Here is a 13,808-nt window from a genome sequence, read left to right on the forward strand (position 1 = left end):
TCCTGTAACCCTGAGTTTGTTAAACTACCATCATGGTACAGGCCCCAGGTAAACGAACTATTTTTAGAGAAGCAGCTTGTGTTATGATTTGCGACACTACGGACTGAATACGGCACATGCGCAAAGGATTCGGGGAGATATAGTCCCGCAACCGTTTCCTTCACTCCCATAAAAATGGGATAAACTCGCCATTAATACTTTTTGAATATTAAAAGAGCATTAAGGTGCAATAGCACACATTTCATACAGTTCCAATAAAAGATAAACCTGCTGCACTGTCTTTGATGCTAAAATGAAGAATATACAAGAAAAAGGCACAAAAATATTTTTAAGCTTTTAAAACATGAACTACTGTTAATATTACTACTATTACATAAATAGATTTTGGAATTATATTAGGTCTTTTGTAGCATGATGCATTTAATCAAAAATAAAACACACACTCAGTTTTCCACAAGTTAACATTTTTACTTCGCAGTACAGAAATCATTTGAGCCCCATCCGTTGAGCATTTGTTATGTTTTTTAAAACATTGGTGACATTTTGCACAGGGCCCCGGTCATGTCAATACTGCCATAGACATTTTGGTCCTTGCTAACACGTCAGAGCCGTTGAGATGAACTCAGCAGACACTGCTCCTCTCTCTGCTCTGAAGCAAAGGAGAAGGAGAGCTCCCTAACACACACACTAGACAAGCAGATTCCAGACTTACAGTTAAGCAGCTTTTCCCGCTGTTGTGTGATAACCTCCGTGTAGTGGCCTTAGAATCACGCATAACCCATCAGAAAAGAGATGCAAGGCAAAGCTGAAAGAAAACCCAGGTCTTCCAACAAGTAGCACAATTTACAGCTAATAGGGGGGTCCGTTGTGTCAAATCACATGGGCATTTTGCAAAACAAATACTGTGTGGTTGGACATGGATTACATAAAAGATTATCTACACGGTGTGCTTGATACTTCCCTTCAATCTGTAAACAGAGGAAATTGGTGAAATAGTGCTAACTCAGGATACTAGTTTAAGCACCAGTTTTAATTTGTAGGAAAATAGAATAATGAATAATCCCTGGAAGTTATCTTAGAAGTAGATAGTTTCTTTTGAAAATAAAAACGTGCTGTTAAACCTGCCCAAAAACTTGCAAACCCGATCTCCCTCCACTTAAAGGTTATCTTCTTTACAGCTAACACCAGTACATTTAAAAATATGCATTTCTTCATCACTTGAATACATCCGATAATTTGGCATCTTTGGACTTTTCACATCCCCATGTCTAAGCAGGTTGAAATAAAGATCACATGATGGAATCTAAATAAAGGGCGTTGATAAACAATCAGTGCAAAATGGATCTTGTTTCCTGATTATAAAAAGCAGACTGGCAGAATCTTCTCCCCCCCAAAAATGCTAAATTTGTATAACAGTTTACATGAAATTCCATTATGGGCAAAACATACACTTGTATAGCCAGCTTGCCCAATTTGGTTGCCATTTTTTTCTTTTCTTTTTTTTTTTAACATTAAGATTATGATCGTCTGAATATCTGATATTCAAGAGCAGCTGGAGCTGGTTTACTGGTCAGCACCATCTCCGAAGATGTCATTCTTCTTGCGCTCCATTTCGGCAAAGTCAAACTCTGTGCCCGTCATTCGCTTGTAGATGTCTTTGATATCGTCGCAGGTCGTCTCGAAGTGGGTCGTGGCATCGTAAGAGCGAGAGATGAAGACCTGGATGCAGATAAAAACAAACTTATCTTCAAAGTACTGTAGTCACTCTTCAAGTGAGCACAATTTAAACACTTACCTGGCTGTCAGATCCCATGTCAGTTGGTGCATACTGATCACTAATGCTCACAAACCTGCAAAAAAACAATCACATGCAGCACAATTATTTTTGTAATCTGATTGCTTTGACAAAGTAAGTTTTAGATTAAAACATGCTTCACAAACATACTTCTGCTCAACTGGTTCCAAAAGGTCCAGGGCTGGTTTGATCTCTTTCTCGGGGTCATTAGTCTCCACAGTGGTGCTGACAATGGCTACGTATTTACCCTGGGCTGCCACATTGTGCGCGTAAGAGATCATGCACACGTAGATATCTAAAAGAAGAATAATAATATGGTACTTTTCAAAGTTTGGAGTCTGCACACTGCATTTGATCAAAAACACAAATAATTTAAAATAACTTTACAATTTCAAAAAGTTATTACAACATGTATTTATTCCTGTGATGCAAAGATGAATTTTCAGCATCATTACTCCTGTCTTCAGTATCACATGATCCTTTAGAAATTATTCTAATACTTGGGGCTCAAGAAACATTTATTATCAACGTTAAAAACAGTTGTGTGGATTAATCAATTTGTGGAAAACCGATATACGTTTTCAAGATTCTTTTATGAAGAAAGTTGAAAATAATTGCATTTATTTGATATAGAAATATTTTTATAATAGCATTAATATGTTTACACAGACACACACACACATATATACATGCATACATATATATGCATTACGCCTTTTATAAATTGTAGTATGTCATTATTCGTTTTTTATTTTAGTGACTGTTTAGTCATCTTGAATAAATCATTGGAATTTTTTTTATTTTGACTTGAGAAATATTTCAAAGCTACATATTTTAAATTGAGTAATTTACATTATTTATAAATGTATTGGTATTTTTTTATTGACCACTGAAATTGAGGTTCCTGTTGACTCTGAAGGACATTAAACTTTAACTAACAAAATGTGAGATTAAAATCTGGTCGTGAATAAAAGCCCATAAAGCAAGAGCCCTGTGGCTTCCTGTCAGACTAACCATGCTTCCTGTTGACCTGGTTCTGAGGGATGATGATCTGGCAGGAGTTGGCATCGCTGGTGTTTTTGATGGGGTGGCTCATGATGCAGATGACCCGGATCACCTGACCCACCTTGTTGACTCGGTCCATGACATAGCTGGGGTCGCAAATCAGCTGCTTGCAGCGAGCGATCTGATTGTAAAGAATAAACAACATTAAGTCATAGCATTTCACAGCAGATTTCACACCATTTCACTTAACTTGCAACAGTCTCACCTCTCCCTCGGATTTGACGCCCACCACTTTGCCGTTCTCTACGACAATTTCCTCAATGGGCTTGTTCAGCATGTAGGTTCCTCCATAAATGGCACTTAATCTGTGAGTGACAAAAATAAACTGCTAGTGTACATACAGAGTACTGCAATCCAAGAGCACACACAGATGTGTTTACAAACAATTATGAAACACTGAATATTAGTGGCAGAGGAAGTAGCTGGGGAAACTCACCTGGCGAATCCTTGGGGCAGCTCTCCCAGGCCATAGAGAGGGTACAGATATGGACTCTTTCCGTACCTTGCCAAAGACTCACTGTACAACTTAATCCTATTTATCGTCTCTATGCAGGGCTGATCCAGGTAGCTGGGCAGATAGGAAGCACAAAAACCACAGCTTTAACTTCAAGGGACAAACAAGTCTGCAAGGTTCTCTCAGTGTTGCAAGTCAACTTTAACCGAAAAGTAAAGAGGTTTCGACTCACTCGTCTGTGCGGTAGAGTGCGAGAGCGTGGCCGGTGAAGTCAACAACATCCTGTCCGAGGTCGAACTTTTTGTACACATCTCGCATGGTGGTCTTTTTCGGGTCCACGCCCTCCAAGGTCTTTGGGTCGTTTTCGTCAAAGTTGGCAACGAACACGAGGAACTTCCTGAATCGTCTTTTCTCGAAAAGCCCCATGAGGCCTGAGAGATTTAATATGCGTTAAAAAAAATTAAAAACATGCTAGCACCTCTCACTTAGTTTGCAAAAATTGCAGAGGAGCAACAGAATTGTTATACATGCTACAATTGCACCATGGAATAAAATGAATGAAAAGGGAAGTAGGGCGAGACACCCAAAATAAAAACTTCCCTGAAATTCCTCTTGCACTTCTAATAACTGACCTTGTCATCAATTTAGTCCAAATATTCTATTATAGCTTTACAAATATTTTAGAAAAAGCTTTTATTTTTAAGTCCTTCTTATTTTAAGCTTTAATTCATTTTTATTTATTTATTTCCAGATGTTAATTTTAGTGCTTTAACCCAAAATTATTTCAGATAGTTTGCAAGGCAACATTTATACTCTTCATTTATTTATTTCAATCAGTAAAAATGTTTTTAATAGTTTTAGTCGACTATAATAGCCTTGGCTCAGATAATAAAACACTCCAGCCTAGTTGGCTGTAGTCTCTGCTTCAGATGGCAGGACCATGGGCCGCCCACAGCCTGTTCACTGACCACTGGATGGACATCGCATAAATGACAAGAGCTGGCTTAAAAATCACCAGTTTCAATCTGATCCTTTCGGCAGTCCAACAGAAAAAACAACGGTGACTTAAATATTATTTGTTCCTAACTGTACAAATGTCACTTACTGGATGCCAGAGCTTCGGTCTCAGTGGACGGCACTTTGTAGATGCTGCCCTTTTTGTAGACAAAGCTGCCCTCGATCACTTTAAAGTCTAGGTAACGTGTCACCTGTGTGATCAGCAGCATACGCACCAGCTGACCTATGAATGTGAAAAGGACACAAAAAAGGCAAATAAGCTGAACAAAACGTTAAAATTTACTTTGTTCTATCCATTGACATTTAGTATTCATGAGGCATTTCAAGAGTGACAGAAAACTGCTAAGCAACAGGATAAGTGTGGCTGAGGGATCCAGCAGCGCCTGGCGCAGATATCCAGAACGTGCTATGTATTTGGCAGAGGTTACAGATTCCATGAAGTGATGATTGAGGCGTAAATGTAGAGTGGGATGTTGTTGCTTCCTACCGTTGGCCATTAGAAACTTGGGAATGAGGTCCACGTTCCAGTCGCGGCCCTTTCCCATGGACTCAGGAGGGCTGCCAGGAAGGCTGAAACGCTTGTACAACTGTGAGCAAACCAAGAGACAATGTTACCGTCTGGGGAGATTTAGAGAAGAGCAGTGGGGTCAGAGGTTAAACAGAAACTTACATCCTCCAAAGGGGTGATGGAGGCACTATCCCCTCCATAGTACGAGTTCCTGTCCATGTGCAGCACCTTCTTCCCCTTCACGGACATGATCCCAGACAGGATGCATTCCTAGAGCAAAAGCATGAATGCATTTTTAGGACAACATATCTCAGACAGGTGCCCACGATGACCCCAGGCCATTCAAAAAAGAAGAAAAAGAAGGCAGTATTCTAGTGGTTTTACAGGATGATATATGAATATCTTCATATTAAATAAAAATATAAATTACTATGTGTCTTTCTCAGAAAAAGCTTCCATTATTTGTTTTACAGAGCCAATCTAAGCAGGTTGACATCCCATAAACAAGCCTTTAACATAAGCCCAAGCACATTTTTAATGGCAGTGTGGAGTAGGTCAAAGGGACAGCAGAGGAATGTCCTGTAAGCTTTACACGAATTCCACTGGAACAGACAGCTTTACTCAACATAAACTGTTGCAAAAACAACTTAACCTAGTTACAGCAGTATAAATTACACCAAAGTGTAGAAATAAACTGAGCAGGTAACAGAAGTAGGTTAACCGTGAAAACTCAACACAAGCAAATTTTCTCTTTACAACAGGATAAACAACCTGTAAGAGGGTTATTATTATTTTTTTTTATATTATAATATTTCGAATTTGCTTTATATTTTGAATTTCATTTGATTTATTGAACTTTTAATTTATACTATTATATTTCTTTTTAGTTAATATTTCAGTTTTAGTTTAAGTAATTGTGGTATGTCAACTTCATTTTTTTTTTTAGACATTTAAAATTTTAATTAAAAGTTGCACTGTCATTTGTCTCCTATTCAAAACAAAGCCGTAGTTTGATGACACCAAGTTTGAGCTCAGAATCTTAGGACATGAGGTCTTCACTTCAAAGCCGGTGAATAGTACTCAGGCAGAAATCATGTTCATGGATGCGGTTATTAACGTTACTGCAGTATGAAGCAGAGCAGGACTGAGTAGGGTTGGGCACCGAACAACGATACTTTTATGATAACGAACGAAAAACTCATACTGTGAGTATCGAAAATTTTATTAACTTTCGGTGCCAAATTTCGGTTCCAAAAACCAAGTGGCTGTGCTTGTGTGGGGCTGTAGCGTACTTGCATGTAAGGACCTAAAGCACCGGTGATTGGCTGTCCACCACCACGTGACGGGGAGGATTTCTGAAGATACTCGCAGTCACATTAGACTAGGCACAGCAAAAGTGTAGTTGTTTTTTCTCATGTGTTCTACCATGCCGTTTTACAATGCCAAAGAGGTCTAAAGTGTGGCTAACACTTTATAAAAGTGGACGCCGAGTCAGCAAAGTGAAACATATGTGATGATAGGCGACCAATGGCAGTGGTGTACTAACACTAGGCGCTCTGAAATGTGCCTGAGTGGGTTTGAGTCCCAAAGACCGGTTCATTTGACAAGTGTGAGCACTCCGTTCCATGCCCTGGTAGGATTCGTTTGGCCGGCCATAGCCCGTTTGGAAGAGGTGGGTCAGAGCGTGGTTCGGTTGGGCCAGAGCACGGTTCGCATGCAGTGTGATAAACCAGAGCACGGAACAGCTCTGCGCTACTGTTATCATTACAACTAGGGCTCCGAACCGCCATTATTTGCCAGATCGGGTATCAGACAGACAGGACCGATCCAAATTCGATACTGTGCGTATAATATTCTCTGTTATTGTTAAGCCCCAGTGCCCCACAAAAGGCACAAAAACATTATAAAGCCTCATCAACGATTCATGCACTATAAGTGTTCTGAAGCCATTCCATAGTATAATGCGAGTACAGATGAATAGTTAAGTCATTAAATTTAAGTTCACATCAATGCTTGCTCTCTCCGCTGCAGCTCAGTCACTCTCCATTTAGCTTTCAAACTGTGTCGCGTTCAGTTACGACAGTCAACACGATGAAACTCTCTCCACGATGATTAATTGTTCCTGTTATTATGCTTGATCTGTAGCTAACGCTCTATGGTTTCTCATAAAATGACTATCTTGCCGGAGTTTATTGCTGTAAATCGTGTTACTTTCTACCGGGTGTGTTTTAGATCACAACGCTGGACTAGTTATTGTATTGTTCTTCACACACAGTAACTGAAATGTTAAACTGGTAAAATAAATGGGTTATAGATACACTACGCGTCTATCTTGTTTTGAACTTATCAATATGGACGGAGGCACGGAGCGCGGTGAGCATGTGACTGTGTTGCTTCAAGCGCATCATCCTGCGCACAGGATGCATGCTTTGAGCCGCTCTATAGTATAATACTTTTGCGCTATGAAAGCCTTATTAAACGCCTTTCTTGTTCTGCCCTATCTATAATATGTTGCTGCCTCATTAAAAAGATGTGCTATACATTTATAATAAATGTAATAGTATATAATAATAGTAACTTTAAGAAATATTTTCTAGTATATAGGCCTGGTTTTTCATGAATATATTTTGTGTAACATTTTACCAGATTTATAGCTACACTTATTCTCTTTTGTGGTTTCCTTTATTTTTTCCCCACTAAATGTTTAGATTTTATAAAATTATTGTGCACTCGTGATTTTGTAACTTTTGCTGCTGAATTATCCTCTAATCTAATTTATTCACCATTTATAGTAGTAGGCTATTTGTCATAGATTGTGATTTTTTTAAAAATATAAATTTTATATATATATATATATATATATATATATATATATATATATATATATATATATATATATATATATATATATATATATATATAAAGAAAAAATAATTATAATGACGTCTGTATTTAGTTGATTGTGTTTAACTCACAAAATAGTTATTTTGAATTCAACACACTATGGTTTAGAAATTCTACATATAATTTTTTAACAAAACTGCATTGGTATCGGATCGGTATCGAATTTTTAATCACACATATTTTGTTAGTTAAAATTTGGTGTCCTTCAGAGTCAACAGGAACAAAAATTTCAGTAGGCAATAAAAAATACCAATACATTTGAAATAATGTAAATTATTAGCTTTCAAATATTTCTCAAGTCAAATTTTTTTTCCAATGATTTATTCAAGATGACTAAACAGTCACTAAAATAAAAAACAAATAATGACACACTACAATTTATAAAAGGCGTAATGCATATATGTGTATGTATGTATATATGTCCTGGCTCCTTAGTTAAAATGGCAATTTTCTCACAATTTACAAATAGTTGGAAACATTTGGGGAATTGTAAGAACTCAACTGAACAAAATATATAACACTGGCCACATGGTTTTTGGATATTTTACTGCAATAATACTACATAGTGCACCTTTAAGTCATTCATCTATTTTTTATTTTATTTTATTTCAGCTTTAGTAAAATTAACAATAGCAACATAGTTCATAACATTAACAACACTCATCAAAGAGAGCTTTGTTTAGAAAAATGCTTTATAAACATGGACATTGAAAGAAATGCTGAAACATTTCTCTCTTAAAGGCAATACACATTATGAAGCAGCGAACCAACAGATCATGTGAGAGTGTGGACTTTACACGACACAGACCATCGAATGACATGTACTCAAAACCATTAACAACAGTAACTCATTATCAGGCAAGCAACATTTTGGTTTTCTTCATTACAAGCAGCTACAATTTTTTTTGACTGCAAATGTTATGATGATGCATGAGTAGCAACACCCATCCGAGTGGAGGCAAGCCAAGGCCTTAGCCTTACAAATATGCAAGCAAATACCTAAAAAAAGACTTTGCATCACTCTGCTAAACTACAACGGGCTACACACAATAGGCTACATTTCAGCCAATTAAAGTAGTTACATGGCCCTATAGAAGCAGAAAATGTTTGCAGTGTTTACATGTTTAATTCACAAACCCCTTTGTGAATATGAAGGAAAATGCATGCCCAACACAAAACACTTACTAGAAAATGTCTCCAGACATCACCCAGTCAGTGCATGCCAAGGAGGTTAAAAAGATTCGCGTTTCAGCTTTTTTTTGGTTTCGAAAGGCAACAAAAATGCCATTTTACACAACAGGCAGTTTCTCATGCCCACAAAATCAATGTCCATGACTCAACTGTTTACAGCTCAAAGGATGTGAGCTCATTTACTAAAGGAAAATCTTGAAATGAAATGACTGTACTAAATGCAAGGATTTTTTTTTTAAAACAGCAATAAGGGTTAAACGTTAACATGCACTGTAAAGTGCATGTTACAGCCGCACGAGTGAACACAACCTGCTTCTCCTTACTAAACAATCAGGCTGCAGTCACGTGAAAGGCCCTAAGTAACACTCATAACATTTGTATTGTATCCCAATGGCGTTAAACACCAGGTGGGATCCAGCATTCTGGATGTAGATGACTCTATCAGTGTTATCATTATAAAAATCATCACGTTCAAGTAAAACACTTCTCCCACTATTCCTGCAACAGCAAACTCAATCATCCAATATGCCCCTTTTGTTTGCTGCCTTTGCCTGTCAATCCTCCGTAAATGAATCATCACATTAATTATGCGGAGAAAGATGCATCTACACAAAGAGACACTATAGCTACCGATAACAAAAGAAAAAGTGACAAAGTAACAAGAATTCCCATTATTTCATATATAAAAAAAGACAAAACCCTTGTGACATTTGTTCTATTAAAACAGTTTAAGCATCAACGTTCCTAACTTCTAGCAACTACACTGGCCTGCTCAGGCTAAATGGATTATGCAATAAGCCATGTAATACCAAGGCTGTACTATGCTCAGAGGGAACGTGGCCTCAGGAACTGTGAGGAATTCCTTATAAAACATCCGAGACTGGAGCACTGTTGCTTTTTTATCGTTTGTATGCCACGTTCAGCTTACCATTCTGGTCTGATTTGCAGAACTAAACACAAGACGTCAGTCTCGGTTCCTCTACAAAGCAAACCAACGCCTATCTTTTACTCTACTGATAGCCTAAAGCACCTCTGCACAAAAATGTCCTCTGTTCACTTCCTATTCTTCCTGTTTTAGGGCAACCACTTTAAACTCATTACACAAAAACAAACCAAAAAATGTGCATATTCGATATCCACAATCAACCCATTGGTTTTTGTGCACACTTGAGTCTGCCAGGATTAGTATGGATCACTGTTCAAAAATCAATACAAAATTTATGAGGCTACAAATGAACAGAAGGGCTTACATTAAAGTCAGCGTGAAACAGATGATGCCCCTTTTTTGCCTATTGTGACGTATATCCAAGAGAAACGGCTTATCAAACATGATTTTTTGTTCATGGGGAATTGATTGGATAGTTGTGGTTTGCTATTGCTGTGTTCTCGTGTGAGTGACACATAGGATGTCTCACCCTCGCACCGAAACCGCATCATTACAATACAAAAGAGATGTCACTACAAGATTGAGGGAAAGTTATGTTGATTTATGATTACAATGGAACATGAATAATGATAATAAAGCATGAATAAATCATTTAGAAATACTGCAGCATTCCTTAAACAAAAACAGTCAATTTTGATTTCATGGTGACTTTAAGTAAACCGTTTTGTTTATTTATCTTCTTATTCCTGCTTAAAGGGATAGCTCCTCATCCAGAAATTAAAATTACCCCCTGATTTACTCACCCTCAAGTCATCCTAGGTGTATATGACATTCTTCTTGCAGACCAATACAATCAGAGTTGTATTAAAAAATGTCATGGGTAATCCAAACTTAAGCCCAAAAATTGCATCCATCCATTATAAAAGTAATCCATATGGCTCAGTGGGGTTAATAAATGCCTTCTGAAGTGAATTAATGGGTTTTTGTAAGAAAAATATCCATATTTAACATAAAATATCTAGCTTCCGGCAGACCTCCTTCCATATTTAACTTGTGTAACGCCTTACCAGTTCAAAACACTTGTGCTACGACAGAAGTCATGCTTCACGGCGGCTACACTTTTTCCGTAAGTTAAATATCGAAGCCAGTCCCCCGGAAGCTAAATATTTAACTTTTTTTTTTATGTGTTAAATATAGATATTTTGTATTACAAAACTCCTTCGTGTGGAGCCATATGGATTCCTTTTTTTAAATGGATGGATGCACTTTTTTGGGCTTCAAATTTTGACCTGCCATTTACTGCCATTATAATATTTGGAAGAGCCAAGATTTTTTTTATATATAACTGCATCCGCATGAAAGAAGAATGCCATATAGACCTAGGATATCTTGAGGGTGAGTAAATCATGGGGTAATTTTGATTTTAACATGAACTCCTCCATTAATCCTGCTTAAACCACAAGGAAGCAAAATGTTCAGGGACAATAATGTATACTGCGAAGCGTAATTTTGCAACTAAAAGCCCAGCAGATCTGTTTTATCATATGCATGCATCATGTCGTCTGGATCATAAGTATAAAATAACTTCCTTAGTGAATGAACAGACCTTTAAAGCAGTGTAATGGAATATGCAATGAGGGTTTTCTGTTTGACTCGAGGGTGTGGTTGTTTACTGACCCATAATGACGCAATAAGTAACCTCAAAATCGGTTCATTATGTCATTTCATTTTGAAGGAAAATATGAAATAACCCTACACACTTAAAGCAACTTTAAAGTCAACATCTTGTAAAACATAACACCTCAACATTGAGGAAGCCATTGGTAACATTATGAACTAACGTTACGTTTAGTAGAGGAACACACTACATGCAAACAATTTTCTATTAACTTAACATAGAATTAAAACACTTTACATAAGTAATTAGTGATGGTGTATTAACGTTAGCTAGACGGAGCGCAAGCTGTCTCGTTGGCACTGTCAAAACATGAACGCCTCAATATACAAATGCGCTTTCTTATCTCAAATTTCACACTCAAACAACAAAACACAAGAGATTTTTGGTGCGTTATTAGCACGATAGTAAATAACACGAAAAGCGATGTGAAATACTCTTGTGTAGTCACAAATCAACGTCAAATTTTGTTAGTGAGGCCTGTGATGTAGCATTAGCCACGGCTCTAAGCGCCGATGGACAGCTAACGTTATAACGTTACTGCTAAAGTTAGCACAGAGGCAGATAAGAATATCCCGCAAAGTTCTAATAAATGCATATTAGCTTGAGGCTAACGGTAGCAGTGTAGCCTATTCGCATATTGATAGAACTAGACTGGCTGCTGGTTAGCATGATGCTAATTGTATCATGTTAGTAATTAGCCTCCTAAAGTGAGCGGTACATTCAGAGCACCGCCTTGCAAGATCGAAACAGCTTCTGGTTGCGGCTTTTCTGCATAGTTTTACATCAAGTAAGCGTGCATATTTGAATTAGATAATTTTCTAATACCGTTAGCCCGGTTCCCAACACGATAACGTCGTATTCTTCATTCATTTTTCCTCGTCTTTAATCCCCTTTTCCTATGCGTCGGCGCGAAGAAAATGGAGATCTTGCGAAGCTGGAAATGAAAGAAGTCAGTGCGCTGTCACGTCACCCACAGAGGTGGGGCTGAAGTGGGCAGGGAGTATGAGTTTCAAGTATTGCGATTGGTGGACTGTGTTGTCAATCACCGAGGGTCAGTACGCCAGTACGTCGGCTACCACCACTCACCTGCGTGGCGTGGTGGGAACGATCATCCCAGTGACTCGAATTTTTTGAATACGTTCACAGAAATATCACATGATACATACATCAAGTAAAATATAAACTGCAACAAGTATTAGATTGTTTTCTATAGACTTATGCTCCTTTATTTATATAAAAACAATAAAGCTAACAATAGGCTACGATATTTAGTTATTGTAAAATTTGAGGCATATCTATTAGATATGAATATGGCTATTATGTGATATCTCTTATGTGAATATGGCTGTAGATATGTGTTTTATTATATATATTTATTACATATATTACTTATTTCCCTTGTTGATAACTCACTGAAAATGAGTTTCTGTACAGTTTATATTGTCACATCAGGTGAATGACGTTTATGAGTGAGTCATGAAATCATTCTTTCAACCAAACGATTCAAGTTTCTATTCATTGTGTCCTTCCGAGCAACAAATTACCAAAATAATTGTTTTGAAAAAATTGTTTTGTTTTCAAATTAATAACAAATTGTTCACCATCAGCTCTGTTTCTGTTCACTATCAGCTCTGTTTCTGTTCAGTTTTCTGTGTTGGTTGATTGTTTGTAGTATTCTATATTTTTACTTGTTATTCTTTTTTTTTGTTATCCCCCCCCTTGTTACACTTTGAGATTCTTCGGAATGAAAAGTGCATTATAAATAAAATCTATTATTATTATTATTATTATTATTAAAATCAATTAATCCTTTATAAGTAAATATCATAATGCAGTGCCTGTTTGTTCAGCGTAAAGGACGTGAATGAGAATGATTCACTTAAAGCTGCTATACCGTACATAACATTTTTTGTGTTAAAGATTTAAAAAAATATATATAATGAGAATGTACAAAATGAATCCATTTTCCAAACTGTGTTTTTGTCTTACCCTGAATCATTATGGTACACTTATAATAAGTGTTTTTATCGGGACTATTTCAAACCAGACTGGTAGGAACCGCTGCGGAGGAGCACAGTCCTTGCGTGACTCGCCATAGACATAAACAGAGAGAAGTAGCAAGACGCACGCAGTTCTGTTTATTAACAAAAAGTTGTGGACTGCAGCTTTAAAAGATTAATTTAAAAACAATGATTTGTTCATGTATGAAACAGAAGTTACCATAATGTGTACAGTTACCAAATAGCTGCAAAGCCAAGTGTTTCATGTCATATGAAAAGGCACAAATAAATAATTTACAACACAACTTTC

General features: G+C 37.2%; 1 protein-coding gene across 1 annotated transcript; it reads right to left on the reverse strand.

Moving 5' to 3' along the window:
• Positions 1 to 447: 447 nt before the first annotated feature.
• gdi2 (GDP dissociation inhibitor 2) lies at positions 448 to 12,480 on the reverse strand. The gene is made up of 11 exons (XM_067427264.1): positions 12,324 to 12,480; positions 5,002 to 5,109; positions 4,819 to 4,918; positions 4,420 to 4,554; positions 3,547 to 3,745; positions 3,297 to 3,428; positions 3,066 to 3,165; positions 2,810 to 2,981; positions 1,946 to 2,090; positions 1,796 to 1,850; positions 448 to 1,719 (listed from the first exon to the last, which is right to left on the reverse strand). The coding sequence occupies exons 1-11, from the start codon at positions 12,366 to 12,368 to the stop codon at positions 1,564 to 1,566; spliced, it is 1,347 nt and encodes a 448-aa protein (XP_067283365.1). The 5' UTR covers positions 12,369 to 12,480; the 3' UTR covers positions 448 to 1,563.
• Positions 12,481 to 13,808: the final 1,328 nt, after the last annotated feature.

This window comes from Pseudorasbora parva, chromosome 20, assembly GCF_024679245.1.
Source record: "Pseudorasbora parva isolate DD20220531a chromosome 20, ASM2467924v1, whole genome shotgun sequence".
NCBI lineage: Eukaryota > Metazoa > Chordata > Actinopteri > Cypriniformes > Gobionidae > Pseudorasbora > Pseudorasbora parva.